A 22,219-nucleotide genomic window follows, 5' to 3' on the forward strand; every position below is an offset into this window, starting at 1 on the left:
AAAAGTCCGTAAGATGATACGGTAACAAAAACCACAATTGAATTTTGAAAGAGAAAGAGAGAGAGAGAGAGAGAGAGAGAGAGAGAGAGAGAGAGAGAGAGAGAGAGAGAGAGAGAGAGAGAGAGAGAGAGAGAGAGAGGGAGGCACACAGACAGTGACAGAGACAGAGAGAGGGAGAGGCACACAGACAGAGAGAGACAGAGACAGAGAGAGACAGACAGACAGACCGACGGACAGAAAAAAACAGTCACTATTCGTCAACATTGTTTTTCCCGAGCCTGATTTGAGGAAACTGGCATCGAATATTACTGTACGACCATCCGACACAATTGACATGCGTTTATTATTGCATGGTGAGAAAACAGTCTAAGCTGGTCTGATGTGTACTTTTTTTTTCAGGTGGCGGTCTGGGTGGGCGCGTCATTTTTTCTGACGTACGCAAAAGTGTCAGTTGCTGGCGTCATGCGTCTAGCGGGGCGTCGTGCCCTTATATGGTATGGTGTGGCAACGCAGCTTGGTGCTCTGATTGGTGCAGTGACGGGATTCATTCTGGTGAATGAAATCAAGATTTTCAAAGACGCTTCATGGTGCTGACAGTAGATCTTTAAAAAATGTGATTCATTTTTCTCTCTCTTCATGCGTCTGCTTGAATGGTCAAACAAGCTCTCGCGAATTCCGTCTTCTGTCTCTGGGAAGACTCCTGTGAAAGTAATTCTTGAGTCAGTATTTCCATAGGCATAACACACACAGCAATTCACTCATCATTCACCCTGGGCTGTAATTACACTCTACATTCAACCACACACACACGAATTCTTAAATAACTACTGTCAATACTAATATCAATTCCCATCCATGTCCGAGTTATTTATCCACACATTAAACAACTATTCAGAATATCCAGATTAAGAACTAGTACAATGAACACTTAAGTTAACATAGCAGCGAATATTAAGAATGCCTATCCATAAACATATACTGTTCAAAAAAAGAAACGCATAGCTTGTAATATTTGGTTAATTTAATTATATGGCTACAAGGATATCCACCAAACTGCAGAAAATGTTTATCTGGTCGTCGACCTTTCGTCCATTGCCACAAGTGAGCTCTGCACGTGACGCATGCGTTATCAGTGGCTACAATGTCAAAATTGCTCATTTGGCATGACCATTCGTCATGCTTTAGTGTAATCTCGTGAAACTCGGGGAATATTGAGCTCTCACCATGTCTTCCAAAACCCATAAAAGCGGATTGTTCGCCACAAAGAAATCAGACGACAATTCAGCGACGAAAGATGGCCCGATTGAGCAGAGAAGACCGCCAAATTGCATTGGGTCGTTTACAAGCAGGCCAAAGTCAAAGTGCAATCGCCAGGCACTTCCACGTGTCCCAGAGCACCATCAGTAGACTGTGGGTCAGGTTTCAAGCCACTGGCTCTGTTGCTGACTTGCCACGAGCGGGAAGACCAAGGGCGACAACTGCTGCTCACGACCGCTTCATACGGCTCCGCCACCTCCGGAATCGTTTCCTGTCGGCCTCATCTTCTGTCCAGGCTCTCCCCGGGCCACACCGATTATCGGACCAGACCGTGCGGAACCGCCTGCATGAAGCTGGTTTGAGAGCTCGCAGACCTCACAGAGGAGCTGTCCTCACCCGCCGCCATCGCCAGAACCGAGTGCAGTGGGGCAACCAGCACCTTCGCTGGACCGTCCGGAATCACTGGAGACACGTGTGGTTCAGCGACGAGTCCTACTTCCTGCTCCAGCGACATGATGGTCGGAGGAGGGTCTACCGGAGAGTAAACGAACGTTACGCGCCCAACTGTGTGGATTAGGCACCCGTTCATGGTGGTGGAGGCGTCATGGTGTGGGGGGCGATCAATACCGCTGGAAGGAGCACCCTGGTGCACGTCCAAGGGCGCATAACTGCCCAGCGATACGTGGAGGAAATTCTGCGCCCACACGCCCTTCCTCTTCTGGCTGACCAGGATGCCATATTCCAGCAGGACAACGCTCGCCCGCACACAGCACGACTCGCCACCCAGTTCCTCACCGATCACCATGTCCAGGTGCTTCCCTGGCCATCCATGTCGCCAGACATGAACCCGATAGAACACCTCTGGGATGACTTGGACAGACGTGTGCGCAGGCGAGAAGAAGCGCCGGCAAATCACCGCGATCTATTGCAGGCACTTCAGGAGGAGTGGGACACCATCCCACAGCAAGATATCCGGCATCTGATCCAGTCCATGCCCAGAAGGTGCCGGGCAGTTGTTGCTGCTCAAGACAGTCACACCCCCTACTGACTTGACAGCCTCGGCACCCAATCGTATTGATTGACTGATTGATTTGAAGATGCAAATGAACTGTGTGTGCATTCAACTGTGTCCATACCAAATTTCAAACAAATAATCTAAATATTGGATTTTCTGTTAATTTTTTAGAAAAATAAAACAAATTTGGCAAGTAGCAACTATGCGTTTCTTTTTTTGAACAGTATACAAGTGTTCCTTAGCGAAAACATATCATGAAAAATAGTTTACCTGAGCACGCGAGCAAAGAATCTTCCCCGACTTGCCTCTTACATGTTCAATGGGCAAGTGAAGCTAACAGCTTAGGTGACTGGCGACACAAGTCTAACAGCTCACCTTACAAAAAATGGACATTCAGGTTTTTCACCTGTTGCACGTGAGTGCGTGGAGACTCGGCTCTACAGGTAACAGCTAGTACAGGCCCCATAATCATGGTCCAACAGGCATGCGAATCAATAATAATGTTTTTCGCGATACGAGTCTACTTCTGTCAATTAATGCATACTAATAACAGCATCATTTCATCATTAATTAAGTACTCATATTACATACATGTTCATACATAAAACCCATAAATGTCATATCTGACAGACAGGCAACAAAAGTTACAATGTGGCCCAGTGTTTCAATTGCTTGTCTTAACAATGTGGCCCAGTGTTTCAATTGCTTGTCTTAACAATGGTGTTGAGTGCAAAACAAGCCTCCGCAAGGACTTCTTGTAGCTTGTCTTTTAATTGCAAAAGCGGCTTGTTATGTCACAAAAATGCAACATTTTCCACAATTACGCATTCTTATTCATATACCGAACGGTTCAGGATACCGTTTCAAAGATATCTTATTGCTAACGGAGACCGTCACGTTTTGTAGATCAATATTTACACACCCATTCAGGATACCGTTTCAAAGATATCTTATTGCTAACGGAGACCGTCACGTTTTGTAGATCAATATTTACACACCCATTCAGGATACCGTTTCAAAGATATCTTATTGCTAACGGAGACCGTCACGTTTTGTAGATCAATATTTACACACCCATTCAGGATACCGTTTCAAAGATATCTTATTGCTAACGGAGACCGTCACGTTTTGTAGATCAATATTTACACACCCATTCAGGATGTTTTGCCTAGAACAGGAGGATATCCTTTTTCTTTGTGACAAACCGACAAAGCAAAAATGTGCAGCCTAGCATGGCTGCGGCTTTCTGCGCAAACTGGGTTTCAGTTTATTGCTGAAATTATTTTGTAACCGACACGTATGTAGATACAAGTTAAATCATCATAAAACTGTGTTTATAAAATCAGTTTAGCCTAGCACGACTCGGCTTTCTGCGCAAACTGGGATTTTGTTGCTGAAATTATTTCGTAGCCGACACCTATGTAGGTATACAAGTTAAATCACAGCATTCAAAATGCATGCGTAGACACATTTTCCCCTGATACAGCACTGCCATTTTGTCAGTAAAGCATTTGAAAGCAGAAATCATGCCGAAGCACTACAGTTAAAGACTAGCACGTTAGTGGAAAAAAGTTACAAAATGAAGAAGAAACAAGTCGCGTAAGGCGCAAAATTACTACATTTAGTCAAGCTGTGGAACTCACAGAATGAAACTGAACGCACTGCATTTGTTCACAATGACCGTAGTCCGCCGCTTGTGCATAACGCAGTGAAACTGACGAGCCTGTTCAGCGGGGTAGTGGTTTCGCTGTGCTGCATAGCACGCTTTTCTGTACCTCTCTTCGTTTTAACTTTGTGAGCGTGTTTTTAATCCAAACATATCATATCTATATGTTTTTGGAATCAGAAACCGACAAGGAATAAGATGAAATTGTTTTTAAATCGATTTCGGAAATTTAATTTTGATCATAATTTTTATATTTTTAATTTTCAGAGCTTGTTTTTAATCCGAATATAACATATTTATATGTTTGTGGCATCAGAACATGATGAAGAATAAGATGAAATTGTTTTTGGATCGTTTAATAAAAAAGTAATTTTAATGACAAGTTTCCGATTTTTAATGACCAAACTCACTCATTAGTTTTTAAGCCACCAAGCTGAAATGCAATACCAAACCCCGGCCTTTGTCGAAGATTGCTTTGCCAAAATGTCAATCAATTTGATTGAAAAATGAGGGTGTGACAGTGCCGCCTCAACTTTTACAAAAAGCCGGATATGATGTCATCACTGAATGTATTTATCGAAAAAATGAAAAAAATGTCCGGGAATATCATACCCAGGAACTCTCATGTCAAATTTCATAAAGATCGGTCCAGTAGTTTAGTCTGAATCGCTCTACACACACACACGCACAGACAGACAGACAGACAGACAGACACACACACACACACACACACACACACACACACACACACACATACACCACGACCCTCGTCTCGATTCCCCCTCTATGTTAAAACATTTAGTCAAAACTTGACTAAATGTAAAAATCACTGAGTTACGTAGTTGTGCTCCTAACTGGAATGAAAAGATAATTCTTCTTGTCGTTCGTCAGATAGACACTCAGTCTTTGTGATAAAGATGCCAGTCACTCGAGAGTCAGCTGCTGCAGGTGCTTCAGACTTGAAAAGATGTTCTTTTGTAAAGGGCCTAGAGCCATAGGTTAGGCATTTAAAGGCACAGTGCAGCTCACAGCCTTCGTTTTGCGTTTTTGTTGCAGCTGAGTGCATTTACAGTTCAAAAATCCTCCTATGGTAGTAAAACAAACCCAAAACTACCCAACGACGACAGCTGTGAAGCTCGACAGTTTCTTGTTCACGCGAGTGCATAAATTAACCTAGTTATTACGTGGTGTTTGGTCGGAGTTCGATTCAACTGAGTGATTCCGGCCGGCCTCCATTTTGTTTTACATAAACTCATGATGACGTCTGACATAGTTTGCTAGTGACGTGTCTTTTTATGCATGATGTGGTGATCTACCTGATCTAAATTTAGATCAAAAAATAGGTCAAGACCAGCCGGGTCCGAGTACGAAATTAATTCGTAAAAAAATCGCAGTTATTGACTCTTTGGGTGCAAGTCAATGAAACTTGGTAGTTCTTCTAACGGATAGCTGCCTGAGGTATGACTAAAAGCCCCAGGGGCTCCGTGCACCTGGATTTGACAAGTTCAGTACCTTTAAACATGTCCAGTTATCATAATTATTATTACTATTATTGTATAATCAGCATTAGCAACCACATATCGTATTCATTATATCACGTTGGCCGTTTTGTTTATTCCTGTGCTAGATTTTATGATCTTTGGAATGTGTGCGCACGGCGTGCGTGTGCTGTGTATATGTGAGCATTGTGTGTGTGTGTGAGCGTTGTGTGTGTGTGTGAGAGCATTGTATGTGTGTGTGAGCATTGTGTGTGTGAGCATTGTGTGTGTGTGTGAGCGTTGTGTGTGTGTGTGTGGGCGATGTGTGTATGTGAGCATTGTGTCTGTGTGAGCATTGTGTGTGTGTGTGTGTCACTGTGTGAGCATTGTGTCTGTGTGTGAGCATTGTATGTGTGTGTGTGTGTGAGCGGCATTGTGTGTGTGTGAGCATTGTGTGTGTGTGTGTGAGTGTTGCCGTGTGTGTGTGTGAGCATTGTGTGTGTGTGTGTGAGCTTTGTGTGTGTGTGTGTGTGTGAGCGTTGTGTGTGTGTGTGAGCGTTGTGTGTGTGTGTGTCGAGTGTTGTGTGTGTGTGCGGTGAGCATTGTGTGTGTGTGAGCATTGTGTCTGTGTGTGTGTGAGCATTGTGTGTGTGTGTGAGCATTGTGTGTGTGTGTGTGAGCGGCATTGTGTGTGTGTGAGCAGTGTGTGTGTGTGTGTGAGCGTTGCCGTGTGTGTGTGTGAGCATTGTGTGTGTGTGTGTGAGCTTTGTGTGTGTGTGTGAGCGTTGTGTGTGTGTGTGAGCGTTGTGTGTGTGTGAGCGGTGTACGTGTGTGTGAGCGTTGTGTGTGTGTGTGAGCGTTGTGTGTGTGTGAGCGTTGTGTGTGTGTGTGAGCGTTGTGTGTGTGTGAGCGTTGTGTGTGTGAGCGTTGTGTGCGTGTGAGCGTTGTGTGTGTGAGCGTTGTGTGTGTGTGTGCTTGCGTGCTGTGTGTGTTTATGTGTGTGCAACGCCTGCCTATCATCTCCAACAAACTGCTCCGCCTGGCGTCTGGCATTATGGGATTAGTGCCAGGACTGGTTGGTCCGGTGTCAGAATAATGTGACTGGGTGAGACAATGAAGCCGGTGCTGCGACTTCTGTCTTGTGTGTGGCGCACGTTATATATCAAAGCAGCACCGCCCTGATATGGCCCTTCGTGGTCGGCTGGGCGTTAAGCAAACAAACAAACAAACAAAATCTCCAACAAACCCGAATGCTTTAAACTGTATCTGCTTTTTACGAGAAAAAAATGTTTTTCTTGTGCATGTGGTATGCAGTTGTAGAGTTATTTGGATTCAGGTCTCAAAAGTATAATGTAGCAGGAAAGATATCAAAATCAATATTGTGTGCATCATCAAGTTTCTAATGTCAACATCTTGGATCGTGATCTTAGCGTGAATGCAATATTATTACCAAAGTTATTTATGAAAATGTATATATATACATGTATCATGATTGTTTGTGTATGAGACTATTAAAAATAATGAGTAGAGTTCAAACTGTTCAAGTTTATTCTGTCTGCTAGTTTCATTCTCACGCATCGCTATGACACACACACACACACACACACACACACACATACACACACTTTTTTCTCAAGCACACACACGTACACACACAAGTTTGAAACAGCGTTTGTTTTACTGAGGAAAAGTATAAATGTAATACCAGAAAATGTGAACAAATAACAGTTGTCCATGATTGTACAAACATACACACACACACACACACACACACAAATACAGATAAGAACAAAATAAATCTTGTAGTTCTAATAAGAAAGAAGAACCATCAAACACGAGTTTAATATGAACAGAATTTAAAAAAATAAATAAAAAAAAGATGTGGTGAATAAGGTATCTTGGTGTACGCTAATTATCAAGCCAGACCAGATACAGGTACTATACAGGCCATCTTTCTTTCTTTTCTTTATTTGGTGTTTAACGTCGTTTACAACCACGAAGGTTATATCGCGACGGGGAAAGGGGGAGAGATGGGATAGAGCCACTTGTTAATTGTTTCTTGTTCACAAAAGCACTAATCAAAAAATTGCTCCAGGGGCTTGCAACGTAGTACAATATATGACCTTACTGGGAGAATGCAAGTTTCCAGTACAAAGGACTTAACATTTCTTACATACTGCTTGACTAAAATCTTAACAAACATTGACTATATTCTATACAAGAAACACTTAACAAGGGTAAAAGGAGAAACAGAATCCGTTAGTCGCCTCTTACGACATGCTGGGGAGCATCGGGTAAATTCTTCCCCCTAACCCGCGGGGGTTACAGGGCATCTACACATCACTACACGGTAATTATTTGCTGAATAAACGAAATAAATGTACATCTGTATCATTATGGAACACATCATAATAAAGTGCGATTGGGACTAACAAACTCACAATATATTAAACATTAATTTACAAGGGAAAAGCCAGCAGAAACAAAATAAAAACACTAGACGACATTATCAACTACTAAACAATGCAGTTGTGTATTCTAAAAAAGATAAGTACCATCATGACATTCAATGTCTTAGGAACTGCAATAAATAATGGTACTACCTTTGCAATAAGAGAACAATAAAGTGCAACTATTCAGAATCTTAACATAACTTGGGGACTGACTCATAAAAGTATTGTCTGAAAATCGACAAACAGTACAATTCTATTCAAAAATTACAAAAATTCTTTTCTTTCACAAACTAATTGCGATATATCTAATCGTTTCCGAGGCATTAATAGGAGTTTAATCCATAATCCATAATCCGTGGTGATTTGGGCTCACCTATAGCCAGACACAACACTCGGATGCTTTATCGAAAACATCTACTATCATACAGAAACCAATGTGACCTTTGGTATGAAATATTACTTCAGAGAACAGACTTTAACATACTTCAGCTGGGCTGAACATTTTCAAAGAAAAAACTGTCTTCCTTGTTCATCTGTTTAAACCAACGATTAAGAAGGATAGAGCAACAGAAAGAATGATTCAGATTTAATCAGCTTTCAGGTTTAGACAAGATTTGTTTTCTTTCAACTTATTTTACTGCAAACAAAAATCTCAGCAATAATGTTCAGTGAATATTACCTTTCGTTCGATAAAACCGATTAAGTTTTCAGTCCTCAACCTAAATAGCAAATCACGTAAGAAAAAAAGTGCCAATAACTAGGTTGCAACAACCATACTTATATTAGCCAAGTTATTTTTTTTAACTTTAAAAAAAATAAAAACCACTTTCAGACAGCTCATGATGGTAAACTGTAGCGGACTATAAGTTCCCTGTGAAGCAAATTGCAACAGATTAGTACAACAGAGATAGGGGTCAAATAAAAAAATATAAATAAAGAAACACGAAACAAAACCCCAGAAACTTTTGACATGACATTAAAAGAGCGTAAAACATTTGTAGGCACCAGTGAAAGCTCCAGCTTAACAACAAATAACACTTTGTAAGCCCCACTTCTACTTTTAGTTGCTAAAAATCTTAAATTGTGTTCTGATAAACACCTGATTTATTCAATATGAATCAACACTAAAAGACTTGATATCAGGCAAAACAGAAAATGCTGCTGTATGAGATATTGTTAATTGTTGTTATTTATTTGAATAAAAAATTTTGAAAAAAAAGAAGAAAAAAAAAAAGAAAATGCTGCTCTCTCACCATCGCCTCTGTCATGTAACAAAGACAGACTACTTAGAAATGGAGAGGATACAAAAAATGAAAAAAATATACCAGCACTGCATACAGATCACATCCAGTTACATAAGAAGCTTTATATACAAGTCAGAAATTTAATTCAGCTAAAAAGTAAGAATTAAATCACAGCTTTCATTAAAAAAAAAATAGTTCACACTGACCCACATTAAAGGAATGAGTATCAAGCGTAACAGCCCTTTTACACACTGCCACCAAGATATGCCAGTGATTAACTCTGTTATTGTTGTATATCAAGTAGTAAGAAACACAGCTCATACAGAAATTTAAAAATCTTATTAGAAGGACGCAACTGTACTTAAAAAACAGTTAACACCCACACATGTTTTTTTCATTCCTTATCGTTTAAATTTCACTGCAATGAAATATATCATGACACAGTGTCAGCGACAAAGCGACAGAGGAAGGCAGAAGACGATGAAGAAGATACACCCACAGTTGAAGTAGGGAAGAAAGTTAATCATTAAGCCCTGAAACCAAGACAGAAAAGGCAGAAATTGGAGGGTAAAAGCGAAAATAGGGAAACACGGAACTACCACCTTCTTCCCAGGCAAATTAAAGGATTTTGAGAGAAAAAACATTTTTAATAAACCCTCCTCTTTTCATTCCCCTCATTCTGTACACTGCAGCTTGTCACACTTTGCCCCTTGACTGTCACAATAGTATCAGGCGCAACAAACAAAAATTCAATACTATGACAAGGGAAACAACCTTTCAATTTGCAGCAAGACAATTACCTCCCCTGGAGACAATTTTCTCAGTGTTTGTCTACTTGTCATACTTTGTATGTTATGATTTATTTTTTTTACAGAATTTTTGTAATAAAAAAGTTAAACAAAATCAAGGGGTTCAAGCAAGGCTGTGAATAAAATTGTTACAAATATCCAATGTCCAGCATTGGGTCATGTTGAAGCCTAAAACAGCAGATAACAAATAAAAGAGGGAGTTAGGTAAAAGTAGCATATATATATAGCTTTCAACAAATATTGGGACACAAAGAAGAGAAGACAACAAAAAGTGTAGAATAAAGAGAATAATAATAATAATAATAATAGTACGATGTGGTAATTGCAACAACAAAAAGCAAGGCCAATTTCTGTCAGAAGATTCCTTTAGTCTTTCAAGTTTTGGTTTGCTTTTCCCCCCCTATTGTTTAGCATATTCCCCAATAGTGTCCTCTATAGTTGGTATAACTCTGGACATTAATATTTAATAATCCCTCAGTCCTGTTTTTTTTCAAACAATTTCACATAATCTGTACTTTATCAACTGCATCATCAGTTTCATATTTTATTTGACCTGTTTTGCAGTTTCATATTTTATTTGACCTGTTTTGCAGTTTCATATTTTATTTGACCTGTTTTGCAGTTTCATATTTTATTATACTATTTGAGAAGGGAAGAATATCAATATTTCTTATCATTCCGCTGATTATGCAAGCTATGTCCCCACCTCTTGGTTTAGGTTTTAGGCACTCAGTCTTTTTTACATTCAACAATTAACATAGGTAGGAGAGAAAAAGCGATTCAATATTAAAACTTGTGTGTAAACAATTAAAAAAATTAAAAATTTAACTTAAAAAAGAGGTTCAGGAAAATGAGATCCAGAACATTGACAGAAACTTCACTGAAGAAAAATCATACACTGCATATATTGGCTACAACACAAACAATACATATCAGATAGAAATTGTACACTGAAAAAAAATGTCACCAAACAAGAACAAAGTTGCACCACACATTAATAATGTCACTACATAGTTATGTAGAAAGACCACCAGTAAGAAAGACAACCATGACATCACAATACACATCACATATCATAATGACATCACAAATCATGATGACATCACCGTGCAGGCAGAATGAAGACAATGACATCACAACACACACATCAGACAGAAAGATGATCAAAATGCAGTAGTAAGATTATGACATCAGAGAAGTAATGACATCATTTCATGATGATATCACCAAACAAAGGGAAGTAACACTTGATGGGTTGAAAAATTGAGCATCCTGCAGAGCCATGGTAGCTGAAGCTGACAGGTTAGTGTTGCGTGCAAAACATGTGCACAAAGAACATTAGCATTGACAACACACAGGAAGATTATACAGAGATTGAATACCTGAATAACAGTAGGTTTAAATGCAAATCTGTTCATCCAGTTTTCTTTGCATCATTTTGCAAAAGCAATTAAAAAAAAAATTGTGAATGCATGCCTCCTTGCTTAACTTTGAGTCGTTTACATTCATTTTACTCCTTTCTTTCTCCCAACCCAATCTGAAATGAAAAATCTCAACAGATTTCCCTAATTACTGAAGCCTAATTTATCTTATTGTCCTAGAAAAATGGGCTGTTATCGCTTGGGATAGCCTGCAGGGACAGAATATCCGCTACCCAATCAGAAATTAAAAAATTCCTGCGCGTGTTATTACTTCCCCCAGTAACAATATCACACACACCACTTAGCCATAACAATTTGTATCATCTGTAAATGTTGTACTTTGTGGTAGTTTCTTACTCAAAATAATTGTGGGTGGAGAATCACAATAGACACAACTCTAAACGACTTCTCTCGATTGGAGTTAGCTAGTACATCTCCAGTACATACTTGGCTGCAAGCTTTCACAACCCAAGTCTCAATATATTTTCTGCACCCTCTCTCTTTTCCATCTTTTAACATGCCCCAAATCCATGGTATAACCCCCCCCCCCCCCCCCAAGTTCCCATTAAGCTTCAACATCCCCACCCCCCACTCCCCCTGCCTTACTTGCCAAACTTCTTTTGGCTAAAAAAAACAAGAAAAAGAAAACAAGTGTAAAACTGTTCCCGCCAGGGGATTACTGTACAGTCATGCAAAGAATGCAAGAACAAGATTATCTCAGATAACGTAACAAGTCAGTGTCATCACATATTTTGTCAAAAAATCACACACATTTAACAAACAGAAAGCAATTTAGTTATGACGTGCTTGTGGTAAAAGTTACAGTGAATCATTTAGGAGTACGTGGTTAGTTGATTATCGTCAGTCTTTACAATACCTTATGAATGAAGATACAGAATGAACGCACAAACAGTGGCACAAGAAAAGCGTCAAGTGTTCAATGAACAATAAATGCACAGAATCCTTTGGCCTTGACGGACTAACACCGTAACAGACAGCACTGGACGTGCAAGTAAATCACCATCCTTCCGTTGGGCACTAACACCAGAGATAGTCTTCAATAAATCACATTTTCTTATAGCTTTAAAAATATTTCCAGTTAAAACAAACCCAGCTTCTTTAGTTTCTAAATAAATTATACAAACTCTTCATAGATCAATAATTCTGTTGGAAGTTTGCGCCCCAGGGAAGAGATTATTCATGTGGAATTTACAGTGATGGCGCTAGTTTTTTTCAAACTGGTACGCAAACTTAAATGATGCAAACTATCCAGAAAAAAACGGTAGGCTGGTCATTGGAACCAGTAAGAGTCCAACTCCGAGTACTGGTTTTATTGTTCTACCAGCGAAAAAAACCACGGTATTTGAAAATCAACCAGTAGGTCATACCGGTAGCCATTTTTGTTCCGGTATTTTCTCATTTTAACCGGTAAAATACTGTATTAAGCATTTCACTAACCTTGCAAACTATACAATGCAAGCTGATAAATCTGTTCAATATCCTGGAGCGGCCTATTTGTTGGCCTACAGTATTGCAGCAGCTAAAAATCATGCAGTACTTATAAGTTACTAAAGATGCTGATTAACGGACAAAATTCATCTAGAAACTTGTCTGTAACAACCAATCAGGACAGATCACATACAAATATTTCGTCAGTCTGTTATTCACTTTAGTCTAAACACTATTTAGTGCCTGTTACAATAAAGCTGTATCGTCCTAATCTTTCTTTCTTTATTTGGTGTTTAACGTCGTTTTCAACCACGAAGGTTATATCGCGACGGGGAAAGGGGGGAGATGGGATAGAGCCACTTGTCAATTGTTTCTTGTTCACAAAAGCACTAATCAAAAATTTGCTCCAGGGGCTTGCAACGTAGTACAATATATGACCTTACTGGGAGAATGCAAGTTTCCAGTACAAAGGACTTAACAATTCTTACATACTGTATCAGGGGTGTACCTTAACTTTTTTTGCTACCGGCCAGGGGGGCCGGTAAGTCAAAAATTGAACCGGCCCCCCCAAATCCCAACCGGCCCCCAACTTGCCGGGATTTCTTACAACCGCCCCAGCGGCTCGTCGCTTGCTAACCACATACACAAAAGACGTACATTCATACTTATAATGCATACATGTGGATTTGCACTACTAATAACTACCACAAACACACAGAAAACTTGATGACTAAAATGCTATGTTTTAATATAATGATAATTAACCTTGTTTTAATAAAGAATTTAAAATAAAAGCCGCCACAAAGAAACAAGAAATCAAAACCACATTCACACCCTGTCACACAATCACACACTAAACCTCACTAAAAGTTACCCCCTTTATGTACCCCTACCACACAATTTACAAAGTAATTTACTATGGAACTTTACTTACCACATAAACACACACTACAAAAGAGTAAATCAGCATTTTTTTTAAATTTAAATTATGTTTTTTGTTGTATAAAACCAAGTATAAAAAGCTGACTACAAACAAAACATTTTCTAAGTTGCTTTCTTGTTTTGTTTCTTTTTCTTTATGTCTGTGTTATTAATATTACTGTAAAAGTTGCATACCAGCCAAATTTACCACAGCTTAAGTCATAAATAATCAAAAGCATTACATTTCATTTCTATTTCCTAATGAAAACAAACAGATGTTCAGATTTCCTGATCCTAGAATTGTTCACAGGTGATCTTTATGCTTTTGATTCAGCAGAGTTGCATCCCTTGTCCTATTGTTGAAGGTCTGTCTTTTCTTCTTTATCACATATAGTGGATCTGGGTTTTTTTTTTTACTTCCTTAGTTGAAGGGAAATAATTGACAGCAGTAGTACTGTCACTACTTGTACTAAGTTGGTCAGCAAAGCTGGTGTTAACATATTTGGGAAAACGGTCTCAATGAGTATCCCTGCAGTCAATGACTGGATCAGTGGTACATAGCAGGCACATCAAAGGAAAAATACAGAGGGCTAGGGGGAATATGTTTGCTCTGGATGGGCGGTCAGATCAAAGGCAGATGCATTGTAAAAGCTGGTTGGCCTTGAGACCTGGGTCAATGTCTGTTACTTGCAATCTGAACACAGCTGCCTGTCGAGACACTGACCTTCTTACTCGGGGTCAATGACCGAGTTTTTATCTGAGAGGAAACTGTTTTACAACATGTGAAAGTCTCTGAAGGATTGGTGAGCGCAGGATAAGATCAGAGAGGGGGTGAAGTGAATAGCGCAAAGAGGGGGGACGGAGGGGGGGGGGGTTTAACTATTTTGACTGCTGATGCAATCGCCAGGGGCTCGTGGCACTGGAGGGGGTGATGACACGGTCAAGTGAGGCGGAGGGGGGTAGCTGTCTAGCCAATGTGTCTGACATTGATTGATGGTAGTCCTGAGTCCTCAAAGTAGGGGAAGGGGGGGGGGGGATGAGTGGGCAGTAGAGAAGTGACAGATTTTGAGATCGCCCGCAGAGATATTTGTTCGCCGGCCGTTCCGACTGACTACGTTGCCTAACGACTTTGTACTTCAGCAAAATTTGAACCCGCCCGGCGGGCGATTTCAGAGGAATTTCGAACTCGCCCGACGCGATTTGAAGTCGCCGCGGGCGAGCGGGCGAGCGCCAAAACTCACCCCTGGTATCATACTGCTTGACTAAAATCTTTACAAAAATTGACTATATTTTATACAAGAAACACTTAACAAGGGTACAAGGAGAAACAGAATCCGTTAGTCGCCTCTTACGACATGCTATCGTCCTAATGAAACATTCAGAAGCTTTTGGTGTTCAAAAGACAAACTATCAGTGTCCATGGCCACATACACGACGTTGAGGCACTCTTTCAACTGAAGCAATTCAGCATAAATGGTGCCATACAAGTAATAGCTTACTACACACAAATGACAAAAGCTGCCAACAACGAACCGAGTTGTTTCCCTTTCAGTGTCCTACCTAACGAAGGCAACAGTTCTTCACTCCAGTGATAACCAAACTCTTGGGTCAATGAAGCCCAACGGGGCTTCACTACTTTCAGATTATGAGCCCTTATATTTAGGATTTGCACCATAATAATACCCTTATTATTATTATTTATAGCGTTAAGTGTATGGACAAAAGCCAGTTTTGAACCGTATCACAGCAATAAAGCCATATCTTGAAATGGGTTTCAGTTATTTCCAGTTTTAAAGTCCTAATTTATTCTAGTAGTACCCAGGCACAAACCAGTCTTAATGTTCTACTGCAACTAAGCTCATATGGGTTTGACTACTTTCCGTTTCAAAGAGGAGGGGGGGGGGGGGGGGGGTGAATTAGGTAGGTAGGTCTGAAATCTAATGCAGAAGGAAATTATGTACAAACTAACTTCTTTGTAACTGGCATAAACACCACACCAAAATAAATCCGTTGAAAATGGCTTTGGTTAGGTTTGATTATTTTTTTCAAAATGAGTGTTAAGGCAAAGTGGCATGACTATTTATCATTATAAATATAATACAACAAACCAGGTATTTTCAACGTCTTCAGAGCTAGATATCATCTTAGAAACTAGTCATACACTCAGCTCACTGTTAGGCAAAAAAAAAAAAAAATAGGTGTGGTTAAGGTAACATAGCCCAAAAAAATAGGGTAGGAAGGTAGGCAATCACTTTTTTTTTAAACTTTTTTTTCTAATGTGTACAAATTAAACCTACTCGACAGGGAAATAAGTGTGCGACTCGAGCGCTGTCGCTTTCATTGAGTTTTCTGCACTCGTTTATTATTTTTTTTTTTTGGGGGGGGGACAAATGTAATAAAAAGTTATAGGGTCGGCCCCTAAAAATAGGGTAGGTCGGGTTACCGTAACCACACCTATTTTTTTTTTAGGCCTTAGGACCAAAACTCTACAACAGGTCTAAAATGGTAGCCCTAAAGACTGAACTGTACCAGCTGTACAGCTAGGGGTGTTCTGACCAACACTCTACAACAGGTCTGAAATTGTAGCCCTAAAGACTGAACTGTACCAGCTGTACAGCTAGGGGTGTTCTGACCAACACTCTACAACAGGTCTAAAATGGTAGCCCTAAAGACTGAACTGTACCAGCTGTACAGCTAGGGGTGTTCTGACCAAAACTCTACAACAGGTCTAAAATGGTAGCCCTAAAGACTGAACTGTACTAGCTGTACAGCTAGGGGTGTTCTGACCAACACTCTACAACAGGTCTAAAATGGTAGCCCTGAAGACTGAACTGTACCAGCTGTACAGCTAGGGGTGTTCTGACCAACACTCTACAACAGGTCTGAAATGGTAGCCCTAAAGACTGAACTGTACCAACTATACAGCTAGGGGTGTTCTGACCAACACTCTACAACAGGTCTGAAATGGTAGCCATAAAGACTGAACTGTACCAGCTGTACAGCTAGGGGTGTTCTGACCAACACTCTACAACAGGTCTGAAATGGTAGCCCTAAAGACTGAACTGTACCAGCTGTACAGCTAGGGGTGTTCTGACCAACACTCTACAACAGGTCTGAAATGGTAGCCCTGAAGACTGAACTGTACCAGCTGTACAGCTAGCATAAGGCATAGCTCCCAACCTTGTGAAGTCAAAATCCAGGAGCCAGGGGGTCCAGGGGGACCGTTTAGTCTTGAATATGAGCAGGGAGAAGTTGTACAATTCGGGAGATTCCCGGAAAATCCGGGAGGGTTGGCAGCTATCAGGGTGTTTTAAGCTACAAATGGGAAGTCAGTAATCCATAGAAAGGAGATCAAGAGTTATCCGTTAGTGGACTCTTTGTACAATAACCAGGACACGGAATAACAAAGCAGCTAGTAGGTATTAAACGGCTTGACATACTGACTACATGCATGACGTCGCATGGCTCAATAAACGAAAATCCAATTTTCAATCCATACATTAGCTTTTTAACTTTGACTTGAGAACTGCATGGCTTTAACACTGTCCCAACTACTTATCACCTGAAAGGCATCATGAATTAAACATTCTTACCGTAAACTGTGATTAACAGCTACAAGCGGAGCGTCTTTTTTTAAGCCAACAAAAACATTATACATTCAACAAATACAACGGCCATACTTCAAAGCGTGTAATGCACGTAAAAACAGTCCAGAATCTCCCGTGTAAACTATGCTTAACAGAGACATTAGTCCTACATTGCCAACTCAGCTGTAAAAAAACCCTATGCTTCCCTTTTTCTGGTCTAAAAGAGTAGACCATTTGGTGGTATGTATAGCCACAACAGTCTTGAGATAATGACTGCAAGTACTTCGAAGCTTGACTGAATCATAAACAATGTAATGCCAACACATTTTACAAATATCATTCAACTCACATCACCTTGTTATGCACAATTTTGTATCAGTGACACCAACAGAAAATACCGTACTTATGTACAAGTCATTAATATAATGTATGATAATAATGTTTTCAACACGTTATGCACAATTCCTCTGCACTGACTACATCCAGATCCACAAGATTGAAACCACAATACAAATTGAGTGTACATTTGAGGCAGTTATTTCAAACATAGATATTAATAAAACAAGATGTTCATCTGATATCATATACATATTCATTTGACATTTCACAAAGAGGAAAGAATTAAACTCTTAACCTGCGACATTGTTTGACTTTGAAGACAAAATTATGAACAACATTAAGGTTTTTGAGCTATATTTGTCCAAAGACATTTATGACAAACAAAACATCAGACAGAAATTGACAAGCCACACATTACAAAATTTGAATAAATAATGCATAAAAATCACGGAAAGTTCACAAGAAAGTGTAAGAGAAGTAAAACGAGAAGCAAGAATACAATGCCCATATTTAAACATCAAAACACTTTGAAAGATTAATCTTGCCACTTATAATGTTCTTTCTTCCTTGTGTACGTCTGTTTTGTTCGTTTTTGCTTCCACCACTCTTCCATCTCTCCCAATACTGACACTTAGTGGTTGCACATGCTAACAGATCCTTCAGTGTTCCCATCCTGTTTTCACTGTCATCACACCTGGTACTAATTACCTGTTTTCACTGTCAGCACACCTGGTATTAATTACCTGTTTTCACTGTCATCACACCTGGTATCAATAACCTGTTTTCACTGTCATCACACCTGGTATCAATTACCTGTTTTCACTGTCATCACACCTGGTACTAATTACCTGTTTTCACTGTCATCACACCTGGTATCAATTACCTGTTTTCACTGTCATCACACCTGGTACTAATTACCTGTTTTCACTGTCATCACACCTGGTATTAATTACCTGTTTTCACTGTCATCACACCTGGTACTAATTACCTGTTTTCACCTGTCATCACACCTGGTATTAATTACCTGTTTTCACTGTCATCACACCTGGTATTAATTACCTGTTTTCACTGTCATCACACCTGGTATTAATTACCTGTTTTCACTGTCATCACACCTGGTATTAATTACCTGTTTTCACTGTCATCACACCTGGTATCAATTACCACGATAAACAGATTATCCCATCAAAAGTTCATGTGACAGCAAGTCTTCCTGTAAGACAACTGCTCATGTTTTTCTTAACTTCTACCTTTAATCTACGACAGGTTTCCTCTCTCTCTCTCTCACAATCATTGAACAGCCGGTACTGTGTCTCTGTATATATACAGGGTGTCCCAGAATACTTGCAACCCTATGAATGTAGATGTAAATGCTTGTATAACTGTGTTTTAATTTTAAATGTGTCAAGCGCAAAGAGCATAATTGTAAAGTTATGATGTTGCGCTATATAAATGCTCATTTATTATTATTATTATTATTATTATCCCAGTGCTCTAAGGGATTTATAGAGCAAATCGAGAAAATTCATTATTGAACGAAGCGCATAGCGCTGAGTTCAATAATTATTTTCAAGATTTGCTCTATAAATCCCTTAGTGCACTGGGATTGTTTCAATAACGATATTGTCAGTACCGCCAGAGAAAAAAGAAGATTCAAAACGCACATTTTGCTACGCGCATTTGGATAGGCGTAACTGTGTGGTCAGGTTTGTGTCAGATCTACTTTTGTGTGGGCTGTCTCAAGTGTGCCGTGCTTTCGTCACACGCATTTTAATTTCTGTTGGTAAATTCCAGTGTAGCGTTAAGCTGAACAGTGATGATCTTTCAGAGAGACCTCATTTGAACTCGGAGAAAGGACTGCGCTCTTCGTTATTTGCGATTCGAAACCTCCAGTCGAGCTTCGACTGTGCGGAGTGACTCCCCTTGAATTGACTACCCCCCGAAGGACTCGACGGTTAGCACATTTTCAAAATAAAGGTGGCATATTTCTCGTGTTGTATCTTCACTCATCAGGGAGTCTGATACTAAATATAAACGGTAAGAATGCTCTGAACCCTACACGTATTATCGATGGGTTAAAACCAGAACCATCTAACTGGATTTCCACCATTTTGAGAAATGGCCACTTGAAGATTTCAACCCCTTATAAAAAATAGTAAACACAGGATTGTAGCCCTCATATTTTACACACTTGACTTAGAGGAAACACTGGTCATGCACACTAGTAATCAATTTAATTGAACAACTTTTTCATATGCAAAAAAGGTATAATTTGTTCTGCTTCCAGAATACACTCCTGCTCTTTTCTCAGTTCTGGAGCTAGAAAAGCCCAGCGCACCATAGCTGCTTCTGACTTCCACACAGACCCCACTGTGGCCTGTGCTACAGCAGTCAGAAGCAGCCTCCTCACACATAGCATGTTCTGCTTCCAAGCAAAGCTTATACTGTACATTAGTTCAAATCGTTTTTCAAAGTTTATTACCGTCATAAACAAACAAATGTAAAGTCACTTGCAAAAATATCATCAAGGACTCATGTATTCATTCATTGTGTGGCAACACGCATAAATAAAAATTAAATTGCTGGTACTTTTCATAGCGAAAAAAACCCACAACACACACACAAAACTCTCTCTGAAATCATTACACTTTTTTTTTTATTGTGTTTTTCAAGAAATCCCAACGGTAATCTTATGTTGTATCAGCTCATATCGTTTTGCGTTACGCACAAAAACTACAAACCCAATAACACTAACAACAAACCAAACGAACAAAGCAACAAACAAGCAAACAAACAAACAAATAAACACAAGGCTGAAGGTGCATTTTAACCACACAATGCAAATGGTAACAAAATCACGAGCTTTAGATCCTGACTGCATGCTCTGTTCATTATCAAGAAAACAAATAGGCATTCTTACCTTTTGTTGTACTTTCCTCTTCACAAAAATGTTGTGCAGAAAGGTCGAAATAAATAATACACATTTTGCACTTTTAACAGTCGACCTCCTTTACTGCTTTTGTCTTAGCCGTTTGACCAGTTATTCCTGTGTAAAATTCATCTCTGAGTGTCTTCGCTTTTCGAACACACCTTTTCCCGTAGTCCCGGGTTGCAGAGTCTTTAAGTTCGGCTGAACTTCTTCTCATGAGGTGTCACATAGGATGCTTCCTTCATCGATGACAGAATTTTCTTTGTTGGGGTTCCATAAACAGATGGAAGAGATGCTGTGGTAGTTACACCTTAAGGAGCAGTGTCTGACATATATACTACAAGCTGATGTGACTACACCTACAGGGTAACAGAAACTGTGGAAGCACACACAGGAGAAAGATGTACAGGAGTTGGGTAGCTTGATTCATTTTTGAGGGGTGGAATCACAATCAGCAAGTATTGGAGTTGATGCATGACTCGAACAGGAGGATAACCCCCATTCACCATGTTCTCAAAAGGATCTTCGATTGAAGAAACAGCACAATCGTCATATTTTGGGGTAGATTTTGCCAATGGAGACGCATCAAGGTCATCAGGTTTCACTTTTAGCATTGGCAGAAAGGAGATTATGCAACCGTAATCCGTGAATCCGAAGGACAGTCTCCTGAAATGCATGGTGCTTCTTACTTGCCTGGACGGCCTGATTCATCTCCTTTCAAACAGCGTCTGCAAAAGACATGGATACTATGAATGTTATCTCCTTTGAACAGGCAATTACTACATGTACTTCTATTTTAAAATTATTAACCGATAATTAAAAAAAAGGTAATTGCCTCCGTATTATCGCTTTTGCGTTAAAACTTTGGATAGTTTTCGTGTTTCTATTCACACAAACAAATGAAACATTAGTACTTGATTACACTCTGACCACTCATGCTCATCAGTTTGACATTGTGATAACCTCTGAATAACAAAATATATTAGTCAATTAAACTGACAAAATCCATCAACAAAATCATTCATCTATCCATCTTTACAAGCATACACAAATACTGTAAACACTCACTTACATTTTTTTGAATTTTTAACAAACACTAAAGAGCTGCATGGATACACTACAACATTAAGGCATGAGCACATGCACACACCGCCACACACAAACACACACTGACACAAACAAACACACACGCGCGCAAGAACATTCACGCTGAAACAAACACATTTACCTGCCTGTGTTTTACAATTAGGAAAACAAAACACAAAAAGCTAGGAATCAGTTTGCAGATACAGGATTTACTAAGTTAGACTGAATCAGAAGGTTAATCCCCTATATATTTAAAAAAGGAATCTGAATTTCAGCTTTTATGGTCTGTTCAAATGGGGAAAAAACATAATACATGAAGATACTCACTTGAATCTGTGTCCTGACTCGAGCAACAGCCAAATTGACTGTGCAGCAGATGTAAAAATGGCAGAGAGCTGTTCTCTGTTCAAGTGTGTTCAGAAAGTGGACCATCCTTTTGTCAGTTTAGCACACCCCCCCCCCCCCCACCCCACCCCACCCCCTTGCACCCACTTTACCACCAACACCCCTCCCCGGCCCCAACCCCCTTATTACCACCCTCCTCCCTCAATATCAAGGGACTGCA

General features: G+C 39.8%; 1 protein-coding gene and 1 long non-coding RNA gene across 6 annotated transcripts in view; one reads left to right on the forward strand and one right to left on the reverse strand.

Annotated features, from left to right (window-relative positions):
- Positions 1 to 22,219, forward strand: part of LOC138946907 (solute carrier family 52, riboflavin transporter, member 3-B-like) — a 52,883-nt gene that overhangs the window by 29,062 nt on the left and 1,602 nt on the right. For 3 of the 5 annotated variants that reach the window (XM_070318304.1, XM_070318308.1, XM_070318306.1), the window contains one exon: positions 400 to 613. In XM_070318304.1, the coding sequence (XP_070174405.1) occupies positions 400 to 594 (195 nt within the window). In that variant the 3' untranslated portion in view covers positions 595 to 613. Of the gene's footprint in view, positions 1 to 399; positions 6,947 to 22,219 lie in introns of those variants that run through there. The other 2 variants (XM_070318307.1, XM_070318305.1) reach the window with 2 other exon arrangements.
- LOC138946913 (uncharacterized) lies at positions 13,524 to 22,074 on the reverse strand. The gene is made up of 2 exons (XR_011449469.1): positions 21,982 to 22,074; positions 13,524 to 21,296 (listed from the first exon to the last, which is right to left on the reverse strand). It is a non-coding gene; the product is annotated as an uncharacterized lncRNA (long non-coding RNA).

This window comes from Littorina saxatilis, linkage group LG14, assembly GCF_037325665.1.
Source record: "Littorina saxatilis isolate snail1 linkage group LG14, US_GU_Lsax_2.0, whole genome shotgun sequence".
Classification (NCBI taxonomy): Eukaryota; Metazoa; Mollusca; class Gastropoda; order Littorinimorpha; family Littorinidae; genus Littorina; species Littorina saxatilis.